The sequence below is a fragment of the Gavialis gangeticus genome, unplaced genomic scaffold, assembly GCF_001723915.1.
Source record: "Gavialis gangeticus isolate Ggan-Ray unplaced genomic scaffold, GavGan_comp1, whole genome shotgun sequence".
Taxonomy (NCBI): Eukaryota; Metazoa; Chordata; order Crocodylia; family Gavialidae; genus Gavialis; species Gavialis gangeticus.
The window spans coordinates 57,271,396-57,297,346 of NW_017729034.1; the positions used below are offsets into that span (position 1 = coordinate 57,271,396).

At 42.3% G+C, this 25,951-nt stretch overlaps 1 protein-coding gene and 1 long non-coding RNA gene across 2 annotated transcripts in view; one reads left to right on the forward strand and one right to left on the reverse strand.

Moving 5' to 3' along the window:
* Positions 1–25,951, forward strand: part of GALNT2 (polypeptide N-acetylgalactosaminyltransferase 2) — a 204,983-nt gene that overhangs the window by 137,221 nt on the left and 41,811 nt on the right. Inside the window, exons 4-7 of the mRNA XM_019527116.1 lie at positions 15,211–15,309; positions 15,416–15,483; positions 16,081–16,146; positions 20,019–20,140. Coding sequence (XP_019382661.1) covers positions 15,211–15,309; positions 15,416–15,483; positions 16,081–16,146; positions 20,019–20,140 — 355 coding nt within the window. The remainder of the gene's footprint in view (positions 1–15,210; positions 15,310–15,415; positions 15,484–16,080; positions 16,147–20,018; positions 20,141–25,951) is intronic.
* LOC109304491 lies at positions 16,085–22,510 on the reverse strand. Its single transcript, XR_002099402.1, has 3 exons — positions 22,165–22,510; positions 19,322–19,432; positions 16,085–16,164 (listed from the first exon to the last, which is right to left on the reverse strand). It is a non-coding gene; the product is annotated as an uncharacterized LOC109304491 (long non-coding RNA).

The following is a 25,951-nucleotide window of genomic DNA, read 5'->3' on the forward strand; positions in this document are numbered from 1 at the left end:
ACCAACTAGGTGCTGGTAACCATGGCTTCAACAAGGAAGCTGGCCTTTGTGAGGTAATCTTCCCATTTGATGCAGAGGATTTTCTGGAGGCATAGTTGGTGATACTTCTCCATGCTCTTGAGATGATGACAGTAAGTCACCCAAGTCACATCCATATAGGAAAGTGGGGATGACGATTGAATTGTAGACCTAGATCTTGGTGTCTTTGTGGAGATTACAATGAGTAAAGAGATGCCAAAGCAATTTCCCACAGGAGGCACTTGCACACCAGATTCTGTACTGGATCTCCTCATCAGTGCTAACTCAGTAGAGAGGTGGCTACTGAGGTAGGTGAAGTGCTTGACTACTTCCAAGGTCTTTCCCTCCATCATATTTTGGGGAGCACGCACATTTGTGGCCTGGGGCAGGCTAGAGAGTACTTGGGCCTCTCTCACCTTGTGAAAACTAAAGTTTGAAAAGTTTCTGCAAAGAGATCCGGTGTTTATCTGGAGATTTGCCTGAGTGCATGCAAGGATGGCACAGTCATCAGCATATTGAAGGTGAAGTATGGTTGTTTTGAATGCTTTGGTCTTCAAATGAAAATGAGCCAGACTGAAAATGACACAGCTTTACAAGCACTCATGGTGCTCTGATGAGGTACCTGATGACTGGAAAAGGGCCAATGTGGTCCCCATGTTCAAAAAAGGGAGGAAACTATAGGCCCGTTAGTTTTACCGTGGTCCTGAGGAAGCTGTTTGAGAAAATTATCCAGGAGCACATCTGTGAGGGGCCAGCAGGGGAGTTTTTGCTTAGGGACAATCAACACAGGTTCATTAGAGGTGCATCCTGTCAGACCAGCCTGGTGGCCTTCTATGACCAAGTCACAAAAGCCTTGGTATGCAGGTGTCACAGTGGATGTAGTCTTCCTGGACTTTAGGAAGGCCTTCAACACTGTCTCTCACCCCATCCTCATTAAAAAAAAAACTTGGCGTCTGTGGTGTTGACACCTACACTGTTAGATGGGTTGCAAAATGGCTGGAGGGCCGCACCCAGAGAGTGGTGGTGGATGAGTCATTTTCAACCTGGAGAGATGTGGGCAGTGGGGTTCCCCAGGGCTCGGTCCTTGGGCCCACACTGTTCAATATCTTCATTGGCGATTTGGACAAAGGGGTGAAAAGCACCTTGTTCAAGTTTGCAGATGGCACTAAGATGTGGGGAGAAGTAAGCACGCTAAAAGAGAGGGACAGGCTACAACTAGATCTAGACAGGTTACAGGGGTGGATGGAGGAGAACAGGATGGGATTCAGTACTGACCAGTGCAAGGTGCTGCACCTGGGGAGGAAGAACCAGCAGCATGCCTACAGGCTGAGGAACTCCCTTCTCGTCAGCACAGAGGTAGAGAAGGATTTTGGAATCGCTATTGATTCCTAGATGAACATGGGCCGCCAATGTGGGGATGTGATCAGGAAGGCTAACAGCATCTTGTCATGCATCCATAGATGCATCACGAGCAGGTCCAAGGAGGTAATCCTCCCCTTCTATGTGACATTGGTCAGGCCACAGTCGGAGTACTGCATCCAGTTCTGGTTGCCACGCTTTAGGAGGGATGTGGACAGCATCGAGAGGGTCCAGAGGAGGGCCACTGTCACGATTAGGGGACAGCAGTGCATGCCCTACGAGGAGAGGCTACGGGACCTGAACCTCCACAAAAGAAGGCTGACAGGGGATCTGGTGGCCGCCTATAAACTTGCCAAGGGGGACCAGCAGGCAATGGGAGAGTCTCTGTTTCCCTGAGTACTACCAGGGGTAAGAAGGAACAACAGCCATAAGCTGACTGTGAGTAGATTCAGGCTAGATATCAGGAGGCGCTACTTTACTGTCAGGGTGGCTAGGAGCTGGAACCAACTTCCAAGGGAAGTGGTGCTTGCCCCTACCATGGGGGTCTTCAAAAGGAGGCTAAATGGCCACCTATCTGGAGTCATTTGACCCCAACATCCTTTCCAGCCCATGGCAGGGGGTCGGAGTAAATGATCTGCTTGGGTCCCTTCCGACCCTACCAACTATGAAACTGAGTCCTCCATCCATTTGGTGTTTAGCGTCAATTCCAGAAAGGAGGAGGTCCTTCACGAGAACCAAGAATGCCTGTCAAAAATGGAGAACAGAATTAGGGTGATGATGCATCCTTGCTTGATCCCAATTTGGATGACAGATGGAGCCGTCTCTGATCCACTACAAACAATGGTCGCAGTCATCTGGTCATGAAGAAGCCTCAGGATTTCGACGGACTTGTAAGAACATCTAATATTGGATTTGGATGTTGGTTTATATCATGAGTGGTCCAGCCAATGAACAGTTTGGTAATTTTCTGACTCGGTCTGTTCTTCAGGGCTTCATTATTACTTCCAAGATCTTTTTGGGTAGCTAACAAAGTCTCATGGAGCCAGTGACTTCTGACATCTCGCTACTGTCTGGATTTGTTTATTTCTGCAACCATATTTGTTGCCCAGATTCTGTCTTCTCTGCTAACTGTAGACTTTCACTTTGGCAAATAAGTTTCATCATTGTATCTCTCATGCTAGTGATATACAGCTGGGAATTTTGGTAGGCTGATACCAAATTCCTTTAGTCCTTTATTTCTCTGTTTGGGGACTGTTAATGTTGCAGAATCTTTTTCAAATTTCATCTTGAAAGATTTGAGGCACATCAGAAATGTTAGCTTTTACATTTATTTTGAAGATTTACTAAAAGGGAGAAGGTTTAACTTGAGATGTTGTTCCTGTACTTTTTAGCAGTGTGATCAAAGAGTCTACTTCTGAGAGAGGGTGGGCTTGATATTTGTTGTCGTATCCCCCAGTTTGTCATCATATTTCTATTTCTTCACCAAAGATTTGATTTAAATTTTTTATGTTTTAGATATTTTTCCCCTGTTGATCCTACCAGATTAAAATAGTCTTTCCACCCTTTGAGTAAATCCATTTTTTGGACATCCAAGTTTGTTGTGCGGGGAGAAATCAGAACTTAAATGTCTGTTTTTAGAGAGGCAATAAACATAGTGTAGAGGTCATCTGACTTAGGCCATGTACACACATTCATATGATCTGGGAGAATTCTCCCAGCCTTCATTTCCTGGTAGAAAAACTTACTTGGAGATCCTGGAACAGGCATTTGAATGCTGAACTTGCAGTGCTAATGCTGTGCAGAATCAGGGGCCTGCATGCATACATCTTGGCATACTCTGTAGGCTCAGTCTGTCTGGAGACAGTTGGCAGCAGTGCACAGGGTAGGCTTGATTGACTGACCCAGACTGCTTGGGGTCAGCCCATGTGTTTCTACAGCGTTCTGGAAGATTATGAAGGGGGTATCTTCTGGTTCCTGCTTGGCTGCAGCAGTAGAGTCCAGCAAGCAACACACACTGTTTTTGGTAGGGGGATGAGAAGGAGCCAAGCATCCTGAGATTTTTGGAGGACTGTTCTGTGACTTCTCTCAGAAGGGAACATGTGCAGACATTCACTGTCTTAGGAGAAACTTTACTGGGAGAAATGTAACTCTGATCGTTGTTGGGTTATTTTTCTCCTGGAACGGACTTTTTTCCTGGGGGGGGCTGGAAATCCTAACTATTTGTACAATTATGGTTTCATCTGGGAAAGCAATGACTCCTTCCAAGAGCAATTGAATGCCTGTACATGGCCACAGTTATAAGTTCAGTGGAAAAACAGTCTAGCAGGGCAGTGAGCTATACTATATTGTTTATAGATGAGCTTTACTAATGAATACAGTTTGTGTTGGAAGAAGTTTGCCAAGCTGCTCACAGTTCTCCAAGCTCTAAGTAGGAGCACCCATCTTACACTATACTCTTCCCAAGTGCCACATGACTACTTAACTGCATCTGCATCTGAATGTAATAGAAGCAAGATAGATAAATTTTTAAAGCCAGTATTTTATTGGTAGATTCCCAAGGCACTGCTTGCTCTTAATTCTTGGATGAAGTTGAAAGTCCGTCTCTGTTTCCATTTGGGTGTCAAAGATCTTGAAAAGGGACAAATTACTTTCTTGCCAGTGCAAAGAACATCTAATCAATAATACATTAAAACCTCCTTTTTAGAAAGTCAAAAGAGGGAAATTGGAGGAAGTTTGCATGATGAAATTTCTATGATATACTTTCTGTGCATCAAAATGAAAGTGTTAAAAATCATTTTTATAACTGACTGCCTTTTTAAGGGAAGGAAGCATATTCAGGATTATGGGCTCAATGGATTTCTTCTTTGGTATTATCAACATGGACTAATATAGCTGTTCTTACCACTGTGTAGGTCCCTATATTTAAACCAAAAAGGCCCTTTTTAGAGCTTCATAGAAGTCACAGGCATGTGTAACACATTGTGAAGAGGAAATAATCTCATTTTGGTATAAGATTTGCAGACAATGACTACCAAAAGCTTTTATTTTTAAAAAGTTTAAGCAAGAATTGTAGAAATTACTAAACAAAGCATCAGTCATTCACAAGGACTTCACATTCTTCTGTAGTTTACTTAATGGAAATGACAGGAGAAAATGCCTGGCTTATCTATACCTGTGGAAGAAAAAGCATAATTAATGTCAAAATGTTAACATAAATCTAACCATCCATAAAGAATTAGGTAAATAATTAAATGAGGTGTCAGGATAGGTATACATGGCAGTGTTTTATAGATAGAGCATCTGGGGGAGAGGCAGCAGGGGGAAGACGGAAGATGCTGATGTCACTTTGTTCTCTTTAGTTGCATGTAATTAGCAGCTGTACAGAAAACTGGACTTCCTCATGAATGGCACTGTATAAAATTGAATAGGCATTAAAAGCCTATTATTATTATCATCATAATTTTAAGCCTTTGTATTATAGTATTGCCAAGAGGCTTAATGTTGTATATGTGGTAGTCTAGACTGAATAGTAGGAAATCTTGCATAATATAATACTAAGCAGCCTGGAGACTGGAAAAGTTCATTATTTAGTTTACTTGCTGCCAGGAAAGCTTGGAATGCTGAAGAGATTAACTTGCCCTCTAAATATTGAACAGCTTTTGGCGGTGGTCTTTTTATTTCACTTGTGAAGTATCCTTTGGCCACATGCAGATATTGCGTTTCTACTGGAAGAATCATCACTCTCCCAGTTGATATTGCCAGCGTACCAGCATTCAGTTTCCTGTGAAGAAAACATGTCCCATTCCTAAGGAAGTTCTTCCACTTTGATACCTGAAAGATCCCCCTTGTGTGAGTTTCTCTTGCTAGAATGATTACATGTACTGTTGACTCCTCTGGGGGAGACTGGTCTAAGGAAGGCTGGGAGAGCAGCAGCAACTCAACACCTCATGTCATGGAAGGAGTACAGCTGCAGCTTTCCTTGCACCTTCCCCAGAGGGACCTGCATCTGGAGAAGGTACAGAGGCATTTCCCAACAGTTCAAATCCTCTCATGATCACCTCGGGCTGGGGAAGGTATGAGGGTCAGGGGGGAGAGGGAGGTTTCTGCAGGCTGGAATACCTTTACCATCCCTCTTTTGGGAAGAATTTCCCAGAAGTTTTCAGCAGTAGCAATGAACACCTGTCCATAGCCTTGGTGTGAAAAATCTACTCCTGTTTCTGTTTAGACCATTTATAATTATTTTTTAAAAGAGCAGTGTTAAAACCATCAAGTTTGTCTTGGGTATTTCTGAATTGGGATGTTCTATGGATTTGGCTAGCATACTTGTTATGCTTTGTTGAGAGAAATTGGAAAAAATACTCAAAATTTGCCGTAACTTCGCCCTTTGCAATTGAACTCTACACACTGACTGCATGCAGTAGTATCTCACTGAATACATGCTTCATCACCTTTTCACTGTACTGTAAGAGGACAGCCCTGCCCCAAGGAATGTTAAAAGGAGCCAGGAATGCAAGGATAATGATGTTTCTGGGTGGGGAGGCTGTTTTGTTTCATTTATCCACCTGGTCCTTGCCTTAGAGCACATCTGACAACATCTCAAACATCTCAAAATTACCTCCCCTGACCGTTCTGTTCAGTTTCTAGATCATGTCAAAAATTGGTTGACTGCTTTTATCTTGGGCAAGGGTAGTAAATTCACCAACCAGAGACAAAAGAGGCCAGAAATAATTGGCAAGAGTATACTTGGTGAAGGTGACCAGATATAAGGAGGACTCTTCTCCAAGATGTGAATCCATTTCACTTAGTATCTTGTTTCCAGCTAAGTTTGAAGTGAATGCAGTGGGTGGGGGTGAAGTGTTTCCTTTTAAGTTTGGTAATATTTGGGGGGGGCAGGGATCCTGAACAATGAACTCTTCTTCTGAATCATTTTCCCTTTATCTGATTTTTCTTTTTCTTTTTACTTCCAGAAAATGAATTTCTTCTATTTAATTACACTAAAAGGATATTTGACTATATGGTAAATTCTATATTGGTAAAGAACCAACACAACTATTTTACTTTGTTCTTTTAAGTTATTCAGGATGTGTAGAAGGATTGAGTAAGTCTATGTTGCATTATTTCTTGTGTCATAACAATGAAAATTAAATAGGACAGGTGCCTAGATTGCTAGGAATGGCCTAGGACAAATGGTGAATGACGCTATATGACAAGACCTGAATTTTTTTTTAACATTACCATGTTATCAGGTGTGTTTATTTAAAAAAAAAAAAAAAATCAGTGAAGCTTCATCATTCCCTTATAGTTGCATTAAGTTTTAGGGCGCAGACAGAAACGACAATTTTTTCCCAAACTGGCCACAGAAAGCAGTTTATAGCTGCATAAGTGCATGGCTGCAGACAGCTTCAGAAATGGCCAATCAGGTGAAAATCTGAATCCTCATTGCATGAGGGGTCAGATGAAGACATTTCAAAACAGAGCATTTTCTGTAATTTGTCTGTGCTTCTTGCCAGGCTCTTACTGTTTTCAGAATAGGAGGGGGGAAAGGGAATGGAGGGAGTTTGGTCTGGAGTTGTTTCAGCCCCTGCTGGAGGGTGGTATAGGTATACTGGAGCCCCGCTACCTCAGGGAGGGGAAGGGGGCTCCAATGCACCCACCCCACCCTCCAGCACTGGCTGGGGAACCCCTAGAGCAGTAGTCACCAACTCATCTATCGCAATCAACTGGGTGATCACGGAGCCTCTTGCATTTGGTATGAGGCTGGGGGGGCTAAGCATGTGCCCCCTCCTTCCAGCCCAGCCAGTCGGTTTGTCAGATAGGGAAGGGGCAGAGGCCAGGTCAAGGTCCCCATAGTGAGGGACAGAGTACAGCAGAGGCAGTAGCAGGGGTAAGGTGAGTGGGGCCCTGGCCGGGTAGGTGGTGGCAGAATTGAGCTGGGGCGCAAGGAGCTCCTGCTGCTGTGCACACCTTAGTGTAGGGCCCGGGGAGCACATGCCCCCCACCCCATCTGCTCATGATGGAGGTGGCTGCCGTTGCAAGCTAGGCTTTGTACCCCGAGCCTTGCTACAGCTGGCCCAGGAGCCATTGGGTTGGCAGGGAACAAAGCTTAGCCCAGCAGCGGGTGCACATGGCATTGGGCTGCTCCCAGGCCAGCTGCATCAGGGCTTGGGGCGCAAAGCCCAGCCCACGTAATGGCAGCCGTCTCTGGCTCACGCGTAGATCGGGGGGGGCATGTGCCCCGCCAAAACATGGGGGAGCATGGGTGGCTGCAACAGCAGTGAGGGGAGGAGTGGGACTGGGGCAGCAGCAGGCCCTGTACAGCTGGGGTGGGGAGCAGGCCTGAGCCATGAGCAGCTTGTCTGGGGGGGAAATGGGGAGAGGCGAGGCGTGGAGGGTGTATGCCCCAGATCTGCATACCAGCTGGGCCAGCTGCTGCTGTGGGCTGGGGTGGCACCAGGCTCTTTCTGGTGGGGGTGATGGGCTAGGTGGCTGCGCTGGGAGCAGGGTTACAGGGGAGGGGTCCAGTCACCTGAACATTTGCTGTAGCCCGCCAGCCTCCCCTCCTAGCACTGCCATCGCCCACCCTGAGCGCCACGCAGCACTGCCTGCAGCAGTGGCCCACCGTCCCCCATGCACAGATCCTGGGCACACAGCCCCCGTGGCCTTGGGGGTGGGTGGGGGGAGGGGTTGTGCCGGGGTCTTCCCAGCAGGGGCTGGGCTGGGCTGTGCTGCCCTTGGGGCAGGTGGTAGTGGGTTAGGAGGCTACAGCAAACTTTCGGGTGGCTGCAACCCCCCACCCCCCGTAGCCCTGCTCCCAACACCACTGCCGCCCAGCCCAAGCCTGCAGTAGCAGCTGGCATGCAGATCGGGGGCATGCTCCCCCTGGACAAGCCGCTTGTGGCTATGTCCTGCACCCTGCCCCAGCCCCACTCCCTCCCTCACCGCTGTGGGCGGGGGTGGGCAGGTCAAGGCCCCAGTGGTGAGGGTGGGAGCAGTGCACAGACAAGAGCAGGGGCTGGAGGGAGTGGGGCCCCAGTCAGGCTGAGTGGTGGGACAAGCAGATTCTCAGCTGGGGCCCCACTTCCCCCAGCCTCTGCTCCTGTCTGTGGCCCACTCCTTCCTTCACCCCTGGGACCTCAATCTACCCCCCACCAAGGCCCTTTCCCCTCCCCACTTCCCTTTCCCCACAGACTTACGTGCTGGGGTGGGTGCGCCCCCAAATAATTCTTTTCTCCCTCTGCCTTGATCTGCCCCCCCTTCCCTCCCCACAGACTGATTTGCTGGGGGTGGAGGTGGGGGGTGCATGGTAGACCTTGGGTTGCTTTTTAATTCAAAAAGTGATCTCCTACTTAAAAATGTTGGAGACCACTGCCCTAGAATAAGCTCCCTGTCCTCCCTTTCTATTTTCCCATTCTGAAACAGGGACAGGCTGGGAGAGAGGAGCCATTGCTAAGGGAAACTGGCTGCAGCTAGCAGCTAGATTCCTTTCCCCCCTGGAACCACCAGTGAAATTCTGTTTGTTCCAAGGGATCCTTGTAACTCAAAACACTTCTGGCAAAGCCTTTTCTGCTACAGCAGGGAGCTGCACTTCTGTCTGCACTCTTAATGTCTGAGGTTGATTCTGCAAGTTATGGGCTAAATATTATGTTGGATTTCACCAGCCAGTGATTGGCGGAGGGATTCTGCTGATCAGCGGGGAGGTGAAAATCACAATTTTGAATATGCTGTGGTTTCTGATTGGTGGAGGGGCCCTGGCAGCCCCACTTTCTGCTGACTGTAAATGAGGCAAAAACTAAGGCACATTTGAAACAGCAGCTTTTGCTTCTCAACCATCGGGAGCAAGTGCCAGAGCCAGCGAAACCCCTCTGTCTATCAGCAGCAGGGGGGGCATGCAGGGGAAACTCCAAGATTAAAGGAGCCACCACACTTCCCGTGCAAATTCCAGTGGTCCCTGTGCTTAAGTAAATAGTTGAGTAATCAGAAAGACTGAGCATCATTCAAGTAGTCCAGCAGCTGCCGGTGAAGATCAGGCTTGTGCAGGGATTTAAACAACGTGTCTACTTGAATTTTGTTGGTGCTACAGATGACAACCATATGCCCATTCTGGGCTTACCCAATCAAGTCAATAAATGCACTGGTAGAAAACAATGCAACTTTGTGGTGCAAGGTTTGGTTACTGTTGTGGCTGAATCCTGTGTAGATGTTTAAATGACATGACAAAGTACATCATAGAACAAATTTAACTCTGCTTTGCAGCAGCAGGCAGAGAGGCACTGTATTGCCCTTTTTGTACTAACCATTAATGTTCTTTTTACTATGAATCATAAAGCATTACACCCCTTTACTTCAGAGTGACAAAAGTAAAATATGATAATTCATGTCTTGACAGGTAGACCTAGTACACACACCATGTGCAATCTCTGCTGTGATCTGCGAGTTTGTGCAACATTACAACCCCTTGTGCTTACATGGCTGCATGGCATGTTAGAGGTGTGCTGGTGATTTATTGTGGTAGTGAAATTACACTTATCTAGAGTAGAGGGGAGGCCTTTATGGCAGAAGAAGAGAGTGAAAAGCTTTCATAGCATTAGCACTTGCTCTTACTACTTGTTTTCCTATGTAATAAATATTTCTCTTGTAGCATTTAGATGCGTGTCATTAACTCGGGCATAATTTCAGACTCAACTGGTAAGGGACATAAGGCAATAAAATAGATTCTACAGGTATCTCAAAAGTAAGAAGAATAGAAAAACCATAGGTCCCTTACAGAATACAGAAGGCAGTCTTATTACTGATGATGCAGAGAAGGCCTGTATTGAATTCCTTGGTTTGGAACTAGTGAGAGAGCAAGGTGATCAGGAACAACCAACATGGATTCATTGGGTGTGTCCACACATGCAAGCACATGCGCTTGCAGCAGCTCAAATAGAAGTGGTGCACATTTGAGCCGGGGCTTTTTGCCTCGGTGCATGTACTTTGTTGTGGAGCAAATTGTGCCACTTGAGGCAAAATAACCCTGCCTGGCTCCTCCTGGATCTGCAGCCAGGGAGAGCTAGAGCCCAGGGCCAGCACCTGTGCTGTCCCCAGCAGTATAAAAAGCTGTCCCATCCATACAAAAAGCTGGCCTGGCAAGCAGCTCAAGGTTACTTGGTCTCAGGAGCTTCTGGGGCCTGGCCAATTGGTACCTGGGGACACTACCTCTTGTGCAAGCTGGACTGCTGTAGCAGCATTCCAAACTCATTTTTAAAAATACCCCAAAATCCATGTTTTTCCACAGTTTAAACAAAAGACCAGACAGACACACACACACACACAAACACCCCCCCCGCCAGGGGCCAAGGCAGCAGGAGAATGAAAGAGAGTCTGGTGTCAACCAGAGCATCTCTTTTGGAGGACTGATTCCCTGGCACGGTCCCAGACCATGCCTTGCTCCACTCCTCTGTGGAGCAGTTTTTTTTACCCCCATGTCCAGGGGTCTAATTTTTTCCCCGTGCTGCAAGTTTGTTCCCACACATGCCTCTTGTCCCACCTCAAAGGGGTTTGAGATGGGGCAAGTGGCACACGTGTGATTGTCTGGATGTGCCCATCGAGTTCGAGTTATGCCTTACCAACCTGATTTCCTTCTATGGTAAGGTGACAGGCTCTGTGGATAGGTTAAAGCTGTGGATGTGATATGCTATACTTACTTGAATCTAAGTTGTCCCTGAGTTTAAGATGACCCCCCAATAATTAGATTCTGTACATGGAAAATTTATAAATTTGTTATAATTTTCCAGGTATAGAATCTAATTATTGGAGGGTTGTCTTTATATTTTCTCCCCTGCCCACTACTACAGAAGGAGAAGCGGTGGCTGGAGCAGGGGGGGTTAGGTGGCCCACTTGTCCTCTGTTCCCCTACCACTTCTTCCCCTTGCTGCCTTTCTGCCCACCTTCCACCCCACGACCCCAGCTCCCCTACAGCCTCTGTCTGTTTTCCCCTCCCACCGTGCCCTTACTGTCGGACATTGCTCAGGTACATAGAGCACAGCAAGCAGAAGCACAGCCCCTGCCAGCTATGCAGCAGTGTTGGCACTGCTGAATGCAGCATGGCCCCTGCCTGGCTAGTGTTTGTGCTGATGATTGGCTGGGCAGGGGGCAGAATTTCCGCGTGCTCCGTGCCCAGGAGGGAGCCTAACACGAGCTAGAGCTGAGCTGCTGCTCACTGTAAGCTGGAGGAAAAGTGCAGGTGCAGGGGGACAAGCTGCAAAGGGTAAGCACAGGAGGGGCAGGAAGCTGCTGTGGGTGTGACTCTGGCTGAGGGCCAGAGTCAGATCCTGAGCAGCCCCTTGCCTTCCCCCTCCCCCACTTTGTACACAAACCTTAAGCTGAGGGGCTTCCCCTGCCCCACGCTGATGGGGTGGAGAATCTCGCCTTGTACTTGCGTAAATACAGTATTTGACTTTAGCAAGACTTTGACACTCTCCCTGACATTCTCATTAACATGATGAGGAAATATAGGCTAGACTAAAGTATTGCAAGGTGGATACATAACTGGTTGGGTCATTGTGCTCAGTAAGTAGTCATCAATGGCTCAATGTCTAGTGGCAGGAAATATTAAGTGGGGGTCCTTGGGAGTCCACCCTGGGTCTGATATTGTTCAATGTCTTCATGAATGATTTGGATGATGGGATTGAGTGCATGCTTAGCAAATCTAGAAATTACACCAAGTTGGATGGAGTTGCAGACACTCTGCTGAACAGGGCTAGAATCCAGAATGACTTGAATGACCAGATAAATGATCTGCAATCAGCAGGATGAGATGTGACAAGGACAAGAGCAAAATCCTGCATTTAGAGTGCAATAACTGTACGAACATATACAGATGGGGGCTAAGGGTTACTTAGTCCAGGGAAGAAAAGACAGGGGAATTTGATAAGAGTCTTCAAATACCTGCAGAGAAATTACAGAGAAAATGGAAGGTGGGATTTTTTTGTAGCTGTAGGAGACAGGATTAGGAGCAACGGTCTCAATGTGCAGCAGAGGAAGTTTAGGTTGCTGCTTTATGAGAAGTTTTCTGGCTATAAGGGTGATCAGTCAAGCATTGCAACAGGCTACCTAGAGAAGTTGTGGAATCCCCGTTTCTGGGAACTTTTAGCAGCAGGTTGGACGGACACTTGGCTGGGATAATCTAGTCTGGGACAATCCTGTGTGAAGCAGGGGGCTGAACTAAATGACCTTGGGAGGTCTCTACTAGCCCTACTTTCCTATGATCCTGTGAACTCTGTTCTTGGATACAGAAGGTAATAATCCAAGCCAACACCTTGACTTAAAATTTTAAATAAGAATCCAACATTTTTTTTTTTTACCAAAAATGAATTTTACTGTGTATTTTTAGCAATGATTTAGGTCTGGGATGTTGAGCTTTAGTTGGGTAATGATGCAGCTAGTCCAGGCTACCCACTATGAAGATTATGCCTCTAATATTTAACTAGAGATCTTCAAACGCAATGGTGAGAGTTAGATGGGGCCCCATACATTATTATACACTGATGAGAAATATTGTTAAGACCTTTTGTCCGGTGTATTGCCTTATAAGAGGCCTTTGTCCTGTGTATTGCATTATAAGAGGCCTGGTGGTATGTAAGGCTTTCTCCATCTCTGTTAATTTTGAAGGGGAATAAATATGCACTTGTTAATAGTGTTTTTCAAATCTGTCAATGAGATTTTTAAGCAGCTTAATGTCATGCAGTCCTGCAGGATTTAAGTATCGTGGGATTTTTTTCTATTCAGATTTAAATCCCCTAGATTAAATTTGGACCATTAGAGTAGATGAAAAATGAGTTGATTTAGAGAGAATATTCTACCACTATCACTGTTTGGAAGGATTAGCTAGCGTTTTAATCAACTGAACATCAGGGCACTGCTGCTTTTGCTTTTCAGATTCTGAATTTTAGATCTATAAGTATGGCTTTGCAGGCTAGTACCTGAGAGCAAGGCCACAGTGTTAACCTACAAATATATGTTGTGAGTAGGAGACTGAGCAGGCACTGATCCAAACCAAAAAAATGATTGATTCAGTTTGACCTTTTTAGAGAGATTTATTCATCTGCCTATAATTGAGTTTGTAAAAATATACTTCATTAGCTGTAACCATTATGAAGTGCTTTTTAAATTTCCATTCCATTGAAGTCGAAAGAAAAAGATTTTTTTTTAATTTCTAATATCTTATAATTTAAGTATTAATATCACATAGGTCACTAGTGGGAGCTTTTCTTTGTTTAGTTGTTAAGAGTAGCTAGTGTACTTCTTTTTTTTCTTTTTTAATGTATTGCTAGTTGCTCTCATTAATCTGGGTTTGCAATATAAGTACCACAGTCAGGATTGTAAAATGTGTATCCATTTGAGGGAGCAAGCGTTTTAAAGGACAAAGGAGGATTTTAGTCCAAATAAAGCTTTACTTTTTCCATTATTTACTGGCCTCAAAATATTTCTGTGGCAAGGGCTTCTTTCTTATTCATCTCCCAACAATAACATTTTAATTTTTCTCTAACTTAAAGTGCCTTAATATCTGTGGGGCTCTTTTGTTTAAAGCATAACATTTTAACATGTGGATGCTACAAACAATAACCTGAAAAGGTTATTTTCAGCTTCTCGAGTAATTTTTTACAGAATTAATTCTTAACTATTCACTTGCATGATCAGGCAGTATTTCCATTTTACCCATTGAACCAGTCGCATAACTAGGCAGGGAAACCAGGGCATCTGCCCCAGGTGCCAACTTGTGGGGAAAAGGAGGGATGGTTGGGAAAACATCTGTGGCCATCTCCTCTGCCACAGAATCGTGCTGGCAGTATGGCAGCTTTACTTCCAACTCTTTCCTTTATGATATGCTAAAATGATGAGGCAATAAAAATAGTAATCATTCTGACATTTAACTTCGTGGCTAAATTCAAGCAACAACTGAAACCTGTCCAATAAAAAGAAAGATCTAACTTTTGTTTTGCTAGCTGCTGAACAGTTGGTTAACTCCTTGCTAGTTGCTGGTGTGCAGAGTACACTAAAAAGATCCATAATTACAAACATGCTAGAATGGAGATATACCTATAATGCACATCCCTAGGTTTGAATGCATCAGACACTTCGTGTTCATCCCCAGAAATTCAAGAGATCAAAAGAAGGGCGAGTGCTTGACTGACTCAATTAATCCTATTGTTTCAAATGTTTCTCAATAAATTGCTGGGTTTTTGGTTGCAGCAGTGTTGGTCTAAAGTCATAGGCAGGCAAAGTTCTTTGAGTAGATGTGATATCTTTTATTAGACCAAGATCTTCAAACAGATATCACATCTACTCAAAGAACCTTGCTTGTCTCAATAAATTAGTCTGTTAAGACACTTGCACAGTACTTTGAATTTCAAAGTGTTACTATTAGCTGATAGCTCAGCAAAGTGGAACCCTGTTGTCACAGTTTGGAGAGGTTTAGCGAGAGCTTGAATATGGCTAGCAGCTAAGCATTCTAATATTAGTGAACTATAATGCAGTCTGGTGTGCCAGTATCTAGTGTATACTTCACCATTGATAGACCGTGATTTTTTTTTCTGAACGTATCCATTTGCTACCTCACTCACGTAGTTATAATGCCTGGTGGTATGTACCACTGCATCAACCAGAATTGGCAGAAAGAGGAAACTTTTATTCTAGCATTCCCTCGCAGAGCTAACTATTTCATGCTTCTGAAGCAGAAAAATTGTAGTAAGATATAATAACCTTGTGGGTGACAGCTTTGTGATGAGGATCACTTACTATGAGTACTATGTGGGAGTACTGTCTTCTTAATTTAAAGGGGTTTTTTGTCTTTAGGTGTCAACGGAAGCAGTGGCGGATAGACTTGCCAGCCACTAGTGTAGTGATCACCTTTCATAATGAGGCAAGATCTGCTTTACTTCGAACAGTTGTCAGGTATACCAAAGAGATGTACCCTGTTGCCCTGAAAACCCCTATGTATTGCAAATGACTGTGACATGGAAAGTGAACACTAATTAGTATTGGTTTCCTTTTATTGCAGTGTTCTTAAAAAAAGTCCATCGCACCTTATCAAGGAAATTATATTAGTGGATGACTACAGCAATGATCGTAAGTACAATTGTAGAGCCTGAAGTATGGGACTTTAAATTGTCAAATTAGAGTCCAATATACTCCAGAGAAAAAGGACTTGCCATACTCCTTTAACAGGCTTTTATTATAAATGACTGATATTTGTACCAAATATTTTGTATTACTGGTATAAATGGATTCTGACACTAACAATCATTTAAGATAAGGAAAAAAAAAAAAAGAAAAAGCCTTACTGCTATTAATAAAACTAAAGAATAGAAACTTTTAGCTAATATGATGTCCAACCTGAATAAAGTATATGAACAGTGAAACATAACTTTTGGTTAAAAGTTGGGACTTATCTACATGACAGCATCTCTCTTGCTATTGCTGTGCTGATTTTATAGCTATGTTGGCAAAGTCCTCTAGAAAGGTGCAGCGTACGATGGCAGAGATCTTTTAAGAATGTAGCTACATTGCCTCCCTGAATGCCTTAGCCATGGTGTTCATAGTTCACAAATAAATTAAGATTAATGTGAATATTTACAAACTTGAATTTCTTGTATCTTTTGCTATGATATTTAAAATAATTATATCAATGTGGGGTTAATCATTCATTTAATTATTGTCTTGCAGCTGAGGATGGTGCTCTCTTGGGGAAAATAGAGAAAGTGCGTATTCTTCGAAATGACCGTCGAGAAGGTAAGAAATTTGTGAACTCTGGGGAGAGAAAAGTACAGATTAAACTACTATGTATTTTAAATGCACCATTCTCTATCTTTAGTGCAAAAAAGAAGAATTGATCATTTAGTACTGAAAAAAATAAAAATGTATGTGCTAATTATGCAACAGTGGCAAGTATCTAATCTGATTTAAAATTCATCTTTCTCACTTACCATTCACTTTGCAATTAGTCTCATTTCATTAGCTAGGTACTTCTTGAATGTTGGGTTTACAGCCTTAGATATGGCAGTTAGTCTAATTACTGTCCTACAGCTGTTGAAATAACTGATAGTTGACTAAAATACCAAATGTGTGCTTATTCATTTTTATAAATGCTCAGCTAGTATCCTGCCAATTTTGCCTATGGAACAACTATTCAAAAACAAGCATTGGCACACATACTACCTTGATATGCCATGACTAATTACACTGTGCACAAGAATTTCCATACTCCTGAGCACTCAGTGCTTGAATATTTTCTTTGGAACATGCTTGTAAACAAAACTTTGTCAGAAAAGCAAGGTTTTACTAGATCAGGCATATAAGTAAGCCGGTAATGTTTTTCACATCAAAACAACACTTAAAAAGAACAAGGTAACCATTACGGAAAGCTGATTTACAGTAAAGAGCCTTTGGAGTGGTAACTGACTTTATCTTACTTATCTCTGCACGATACTGTAGAATTTAGAGGGTGAACTGAATTTTTTCTAGTTCATACACTGAGAGATGCATCAATGTGAAAAGTGGAACTAATTGGTTTGCCAGATATTTTACTGATGATGCATGTACCAGAAAAAAGTAACTTATAAACAATGATAATGCTTTCAGGTTTCATGGTGCTTTAGATAGACTGAAGATGTAATTCCTTCCCTGAAGAACTAGCCACTTGTTTTTACATAAAGACTTACTTTTCCGCATCATGCAGTTATGTACACATTTAATGGAATATATTTTAAAGGAAACCTTTTAAGGTTACCTTTTTGTCACTTGCATCTCTTTAGTATTTAGGAAATAAAAATAGAAAGTAGAAGTTTAGAATGATATTTCAATGATGACATGATCTGTACAAACTAAAATTTAAGAGGAACAAGAATAAGAGTAAATGAGAAAGTGGAACACGAGGGTAAGAGGAGGAGGTAGGGACATGAGGTATGAGGAATCAAAAGAAAAGAGGTGTATCAAACAAATTAGAAAGTCTGATTTTTAGGGAAAGCCTAACTTGCAGAGCAAGAAGGTAGAGAAGATGCAAGCTGAAAAAAAGATGCCGAGTCTAGATTTTAGGGCAAAGAGTTGAGGAAGGGGAAAATGAAGATAGTTGGTGTTCCAGAGATGGATTCTAGTGTGAAGGGAGCTATATTAAAAATACAGTTAGAATGGAACTAAGGAGAGACAAAGGGAAGTAAAAGGTGTGATAAATAGCTGTTACCCAGATTACAGTTAACTTTGTGGATGGGCTTCTGGTAAGAGGCAGAAATGGGTCTACAGCCCAACCTTTTATTTGTTTTCACTTTAAAACATGAAAATAAGCATTTATCCCATAGTCTATTTGGCTACCCATAACAGCGCAACATAGATTCTCGCCTATACTGGTCGGGGTGACACGAAATGGGGGAGGAAGGTGGCATGCACATTGGCAGCAGGTCTTCTCAAATTTGCTGAGTTCTCCAAACTTTCCCTCCCAGCCTATGCCCAATAAGTATAGATGGCTGGTTCTAATATTTCGATAAACGATTGGTTTTATTTGAATTGCTTTTGTTTTGCTGAAACTTTTGGAACTGGACTAAACCAGATCTCTTGTTGACTTAAGTGTCAATTAGTTAGGATTTATATCCTTGGGAAAGAAAGAGGAAGGATTCTTATTTCCTTTCCTTCCCTGTTATGGAGTGTTACTCAATGCTGGCCTGTTTGTTTTATTTTTGTTTTTACCCTTAGTTTATGGTCTTCTCTGACAAGGCTATTTTTGTTTTTACAAATTATCTAAGCATCTTAACAAAAATATATCTATTATAACAAAATGACACCTAATACATCTGGTTACATCAATCGCTACTACTAGTATTTTAAGATAAAGCTTTGATATAGTGTACTCGGATTATTTCATGTATGGTCCTCCCTTATCTCCTTTCAGGCCTTGTGCTTTGTTTAATTGTGTTTGATGGCTTCCTTTACTTGCTGACCAAGTTAGTTGTCACATCTGCAAAGGTTCACACTACGATAACTCAGAAACAGGCTTTTGGGGCCTTCTGCTTAGCAACACTTCTGCAGCTTGGCCTAGGCCCCTTGAAAATGGCCAAGGCTGGCAACATGGCAAGGTAGGGAGCAATGAAACAAAGTGCTAAATAGGGCAGAACCATACAAGTAAGATATTTTCAACTTCATGCGAGAATAGATCAGTAAAAAGAAGCTTAGGAAGGGGTGATTTAGCTGCTAAATACCAGACTGCAGCAGTAAAAAAAAAAAACTTGAAAAGGCTTAAGAGGAAAAAACTCGCTATCATGGTTTGAATGAGACTTTGGGAAGTAGGGCTGTATTTTCAAATGTTAGATGGCAAAGCAAGAAGATTTGATGGGAACTGATATGCAAAAACAAAAGGAAAATGGGAAGCTAAAGAAATGTGTTATTGGTCTGGAATGATGGGGAAAAGAATGGCATATTACCTGTTAAAGTAAAACAGAGGAAAGACAGGGGGTTTAGTATATTTTATTTTTTTTAAAAGTAGGACTCATGAAATAAAAGGGTGGGTAGGTGCATTTGAGAGCTATCTGCAGTAGCAAGAGTAGAAGAGGTCACCTGGGGAACAAATGGGGGGGTGGGGTGGGGAGGGCATAGAAATCCCTCATAAGTCTTGGGATAGCCCAAAGGAGAAAAGGAGTTCCATTAAGCCAATGATTAGCAAAATTAGGACTAAAACCCTAAGTCACAGAAGCATAAGAAAGGAATGGAAATTGAACAAGGCTCTTAGAAATGGAATAAAAAAGGGATGGTTACTTTAGCAGTTTGGTGAGACAAGGCTGAAGCCAACCTGGAAACAATTGAGGAGGTAGGAATAAAGAGCCTGTTCAAGGAATTCAAAGACTTAAGAAATGGGAGAGACTTAACAACAGCATCTCCTGCAAATCTGCCATTGCAAGTTTATGGTAAAGTTGGGACTTACCTAAGCACATAGGTACATTTTCACTATACTAAGCATAGATTAAGTGGTGCAGCTCCCTAATGTGACTGGTTGTGCCAGTCATAAAGGCCTTCATTCTGGTACTGTTCATTTCTGTAAGGATGAAGAAGCTATGCTAGTCTAATATACCTTTAGACACAGTTGTTATACTAATGATTATACTGGTGTAACTAGAGTTATGACTTTTCTGTCAAAATTAATATACAAGCTATGTATCCCAGTCTCTATCCTGCAAGAAGCAGAATTTGTTTAGCAATATATATATTTTTCAGACAAACTAGCTTGTAGAGACGAGCTTTGGGGCACCCATTCCTCAGATTTGGGGCTGGAAAATTCACACCATGAGGCAGCAAGAAGCCAAACAAAATGGTGACTTCCACTCCTAGACAAAAAGCTTGTTTAAAATATCTTCCAACTAAATAGTTGGCTTAGTAATAGATATTGCCAAACAAATTCTGCTTCTTGCCATCTCATGTATAGCAACATTATTAACCCACTTCTTAAGTTAGAAGTTTTTGTCATCTAATTCCTGAACCTCAGTAAGCAGCCTGTCTTTATAAAAAGCTTGTGGGCTGGCTGGATAGGAGCATTACTGCCTTTTCTTTTTAGAGCATTCTAATTTTGTCGCATTACAGTTGAATCTTTCTCCAATGATGACTTCTTAAATCTTTCTTCCAAGGCTTGATGCGCTCTCGTGTCAGAGGGGCAGATGCAGCACAGGCTAAAGTACTGACGTTTCTGGATAGTCACTGTGAATGTAATGAGCACTGGCTGGAACCTCTTCTGGAGAGAGTAGCTGAGGTTAGTATAAGGTGTCTGCTTACCTGATTGAAAAAATGATTGATATGATGTATCTTGTACAAAATGACTTTCTCTGTAGTGAGAGTAAACAGGACAATATGGATTGTGCAACAGCTCATCATTCAACAATTAATTCATCATTTCATGATGAAGTCTCAGTTCTTATTCATTTAATTTGTAAACAGCAGAGCATAATCTATGTAAATATTTATGATAATCTTTTAAAGTAAAATACATGCTTCCTGGTTTTTTTGTGACCTGTCATTGTTTCAACTGTTTCTACAAGCTTAAGAGCGTTACTTCCTCTTCAGCCAGTACCATTTTAGCATAATGCCATGTATAGGTACTCCTCACTTAACATCATCCCAGTTAACGTTGTTTTGTTACTACGTTGCTAATCTATTAGAGAACATACTCATTAAAAGTTGCTCAATGTTCGGTTATATCGTTTGGCCGCTGCCTGCTAGTAGGTAACTACTGTGATGTAATTGGATTCACTTAACATCGTTTTGCCTAAAATCACATTTTTCAGGAACATAACTGTGAAGTTAAGTGAGGACTGGCTATATTTGAATATACCTGATTGCTGTTGTGAAAGGAGATTCAGGCCAGGAAAGAGACATTGGTCCGTCTATATGTCCTACATGATAAGCTTGTAGGAGCTGTGGGTATATGGTTCTCTGATATTTCAGCCTAATTTGTGTCTCCGGAGAACCATTGACAAGACTGGTTAAGAGTGCGCGTATGTGCTGTTTCCCTCCTTGTCTTACCTCTACTTTGTATATTCCTTAGTAAGCAGTCATTTTCAATTTTGAGAAATTCTGCTTAAGTAGTGGAAAAAACACACATTGCACTAGACAGCACTGAATAAAAACGTGAAAAAGGCAGTTGGCCTTCTTTTTACTTTCCCTCTGCTCATTAAAATGTTCTCTGAATGTACCTGTTTCCTCTTAGAATGACCCTACTTTAATCTCCTTCTCTCTGGAAAAAGGTATCTGGGCTAGGGAAAAAACATGAAAAATAAGGCATATTGCTTAGAACACTTCTAAGTATTCAGTTGTTGAACTGATAAAACTTAAGCCAAGAATGCTGCTATTTGGAATGCCAAACACATTATTTCATAGATTTCATAGACATTCAGGATGGAAGGAACCCCGAAGATCATTGAATCCAGCCCCCTGACCCAGGGGCAGGAAGTCAGCAGGGATCATAGGATCCCAGCAAGATAAACATCTAAATGCATCTTGAAGGCGTTCAAAGTGGGTGCTTGAACCACCCCTGGTGGCAGTCCAAACCTTGGAGGCTCGGACAGTAAAGAAGTTCTTCCTTATGTCCAACCTGAATCGTAAATGCAGCCATTATACCTAAAATGGTTTCTGTTATGTACTCTGTGTTGCAAATGTCCTAACACTCCCCACTATTCCTACCTTTAAAAAAATAAACAAAACACACTCTACACTTTAACTATTCAGGACAGGTTGAGCATAATGTAGTTTGTCTGCAGTAACTCACAGTTGTGAACTGTTTTCGGTAGGTTTTGCTGTTTGGTTCTGTGAAGTCTTGCTGTTAATTTTTATTTCCAGAGTCACTGTACTTGCTATAGTGCATGATTTGTGTATGACTTAGAATTCTGTTTTCAAATATTAATAACTTAGAGGTGCTTGAAGTTTGACAGTACTAATATAACTAGTTAATACCTATGAAGTGCCTTGAAGCTAAATATACAGGTGCTACAATTATTTTTAGTTGCATAACATGCATTATTTGAGAGCCCCATTTAGCTGAGATTGCAGCAAGCTTCAAAACTTAGAAAAATCTGCCCCTCCACTTCCATCTCAAAAGAGAGTAGAAAGCCCCCACACCAGCAAGCTCTTCTACTGGTTGCTCCAGAAGGAGCAACTGGTTGCAGGAAACCTTGGCTTACAAACATAAGCCCATATAAAATAGAGATTGGGAACTGCTTTCAAGTGCAGCTGGACTGGAGCCTATACTTGGAGACCAAGGGAATGGGAGAACTGAGCTACTGTAGCTCTTTTTGTAGAGGACAGATTGCCTGTTCCTCACCCTGTGAACTTCTGCTTTTCTGTTTCTCTGTTGATGCAATTCCACAGTGAACTTTGCAGGCAACACTTTAACGTTTTAGGAAATTAAACTGAGAGGGAGGTAATATATTCAAGACTTCCATAACAACAGAATGTAGCACCATTTTGAAGTGCTGGTAGGCTAATGAACTAGGATTAGTAAATGATCTTCTTTACAAAAGAAACTGATGTACATTTTGTTGCACATACCAGCTAATTTCAGGTAGCTGGAGATGATTAAATATACTTAAACTTCTTTCCTTAACTATTGTCATGTGGTCTTGAGCTCCCTGAGAAGCATAAATGTAGCTATACACTAATCACATTAATCATATGTGTGCATCTAGAAGGGTGCTCAATTTGATGTATGAATATTGGTACAGTGTAAAGAGTGAAACTAGCTTAGCATACTGTTAAATAAGCTTTAAGTGTAATCGAAGTCCCAACTTCTTTTTCTTGGGGTAGGAATTAAAGATGTATAGTATTTTCTACCCTTTTGGGAAAGGTAAGGTACACATTTACATGATTTGAGGGGTTGGTAACATAACTTTGTGGCTGTTCAGTTTGACAGGGACTGGAAATTATTAATGTATGTTATGTCCATCATGCATGTCAATCAGGCTAATACAGAACCTAAAGATGTCATGTTAATTTAAGTAGATAAGGAAGAGAATTGGAAAGTTGGGGCTATCTCCCTATCTCTGTCTATTAATATTAGTATTATTATATTATATAGTAATTTGTATTAATAAATATATAGAAATAAAATACTAATATTAATATATAGAGATAGATAGCTCCAACTTTCCACTTCTCTCTCTTATCTACTTAAATGAACATGACACATTACCATCAAGCTAGTACAGAACCTAAAGATAAATAATGTATAGCAAAGATGGAATATACACCAAGCCTATATAAACTTTGGGTGGCACATTTGACGGTAGCAGATTTTTAAACAAACTAGATCTTTAGGGCTAGGGACAGACATTCAAAAAAGCCTGAGCCTGAATTGATTCAACCTTTGCAGGTTAGTCTAATCTAGCTAGGTTGAACTGGTTTCCAACCATACAGACAATCCCTCTGGACTGAGGAAGTTCAGGCACATGCCTGCAGTGGCTCAGGCTGGAAGCCAGGGGGCACTAGAGCAGCCCTCCCTGCCCTTCCACACAGCTAAACTATGGGAGGCCCCAGAAGGGCTCTGACTAGGGAGGAGTGTAAACCCCCACCCTGCCTGCAGTCCCTTGCTTTTCCCCACTGGCTGCTCAAGGGGTGGGGGTGTTGCCAGCCTGCAACCCTGGGATAGCACTCTGAGGGCAAGGCAGGGTGTACAGTGCATGCATCTGTTGATGATACAGAGCTTTTCACTCTCCCTCCCTGCTTCTGTATACTGTCTGCAGCAAACTGACAGGCAAGCAAGCTGGAAGGGGGTGAAGGGGGGAGCTGATAACAGTGTTTATCACCCTTATCTCAGTATTTATTGCCCCATTAAGAAAATGACAGAGACATTACCAGCTATCTGTTGACTCAGCACAGACCCAGCATGTAAGGTGTCTGGCTGATGCACAGACACCTCCGCAAAGGCAGAGGGGAGAAGGGAATTTTGTGCTTAGCAGAAAGTGGTGAGAGGGAGGGAGGGGAGCAAACAGCTTTTCTCAAACATTTCCAAAGAAGTACATTAAAGTATCTGTTGGTTAGCTCCAAAAAGCCTGTCTGCCTTTGTCTGTCCCACAGCATGGACTGTAGCCAGCATGTGGTCTGCTAGCTAATCCAGAGGTGTCTGCTAAAGCGGAGGGCAGGGGGGATAATCGCTGCTGAGCACAGAGAAGCCAGACAGATGCAGAGGGGAGGAGCCAACCCTGATGTGGAGTACAGAGCCCCACCCAGCCCAGAGAGCATGCTGGGATGTTGGGGGAGTCTGGTTTATCTTAAACCAGCAAGAAGTCTGGGACAGACATTGCATAAACTGGTCTGAACCAAATCGGTTAACTCTGATACTACATTCAGCCAGTTTTATCTCAAACCAGTTTCAGCTATTTTCACACTGGTTTATGTGCACTGAACCTTTGTTCTGTTAAAGGTTTAAACCAGTTTTTGATCACGTAAACCATATTATGTGTAATGTCTGTCCCTAGCCTAGATGATAACAGAATGGCATTGTGATGAGGAATAATATTTGGGTTCTAGTCCCATGTCTGTTTTAAATTTGCTGTGTCTCTTCAGATGAGCCACTAGTGGTCTACCAGATATCACCATGAAGATATTCATAATTTCTCCAAGAGATGTTGTGAATCCTAAGTCTGGTTCAAAGTTTTGAGATCCTCTAGAATACTAATAGGGGAGGGAGAGAAGCAAACCATGTAGAATCCTTACTAATTCCTGATGACGGGAGTACAGTTTACAATAATCTAAATTTCTAGTATCTTCATTATGCTTCTACCCAATATTAAAAGAATTAAAGTACCAGTACTACCAGTTTCCAGGCACTTATTTTCACACTTTTTATTTCCCTTTACTGTAATCATGAAGCGCACACAATTTGAGTTCCATGTTCCATTGCAAAGTAACTACAGCATTTACAGAACAGAGCAAAACTTTACCATATTTTCCCTTGGCCTTTTTTAGTTATCAAACTGCAGATCAGATTCCTTGTAGAATCAGCAAAGAAAGTAAGTGTCCAGCAAGTCAACTTTAAATAAAGGCCACTTCAAAGGAACAGCTGCTTTTAATTTTTTTCAATCGGTGTTTCTGAATCTCTCTGAATTGAGGCCTGCAGGTCTTTTTTTTAACAATTTATAAGCATTAACTGTTTTGTAGCACTCTACAATTATTGTTCTGAGAATACATAAAAACTCTGCCTACTCTGCTGCAAAACACACATCCGTTTATATCATGGGAGAAAAACAAGGCTGTTATCAGGAAAACAGTTAGAGAGGAATATATTGAAAGGATGCCCTCAGCTCTTAAGATTACCATGTGGTTTTTGTATCTATGTAGAAGCTAGAGAGAGTTATTGTTCAAGCTAGAGAGAGTTTTGTTCAAATAGTCTCCTCAAATATGCTACAATACCAGCGTGCTAGTGTATGAGTACTGAAGTGAAATTTAACCAAGCTGGGTTTTGTGGCCTGGGAAAAATCCTAGGAAGGTCAATAGCTAGCACAGCCAACTGCCATATAAGCCAGTACATCCAGCCCTAGGTATAAATGAGCTCTTAGGGCCTGACAGGTAGCGTGGCCTCATTGTGGCAATTTCTCCCCCTAATGTAACAGGTGCTTTGAACACTTTTCAGATCACCATACTCACCTATGTCAAATATAAAACTGCAGTAGAAAATGGAAATTTCAGAAAGAATTTTATCAGAGTATAGAGGCTCCAGATATAGACATAGCCTGAAATATCTGACTCCTGTTCAGATATTTTTGGAGGCTTTAATTGTTTTTATTTTATATATATTTCTGCTTCTGTAGTTTAGTGGATAATTTTAAGTTCTGTCATTTTTCAGCTATTTTAATTGAGTGATCCTTTGACAACACATTCAGTGACCATTTTTCTCTGTAGTTTTCTAGCTAAGTTATACAATGTACCCAGCAGATAGATATCGGGTATTAAGAACAAAAAGGCTTTGTTTTGACTTTTCTCACCTGTCCTACCTGTTAAATGTGACTTGTCTTTTGAGGATTTTCTTAGCTTAATGAAGTCATACTAATTAATGATTAGTGGAAGGCCTGAT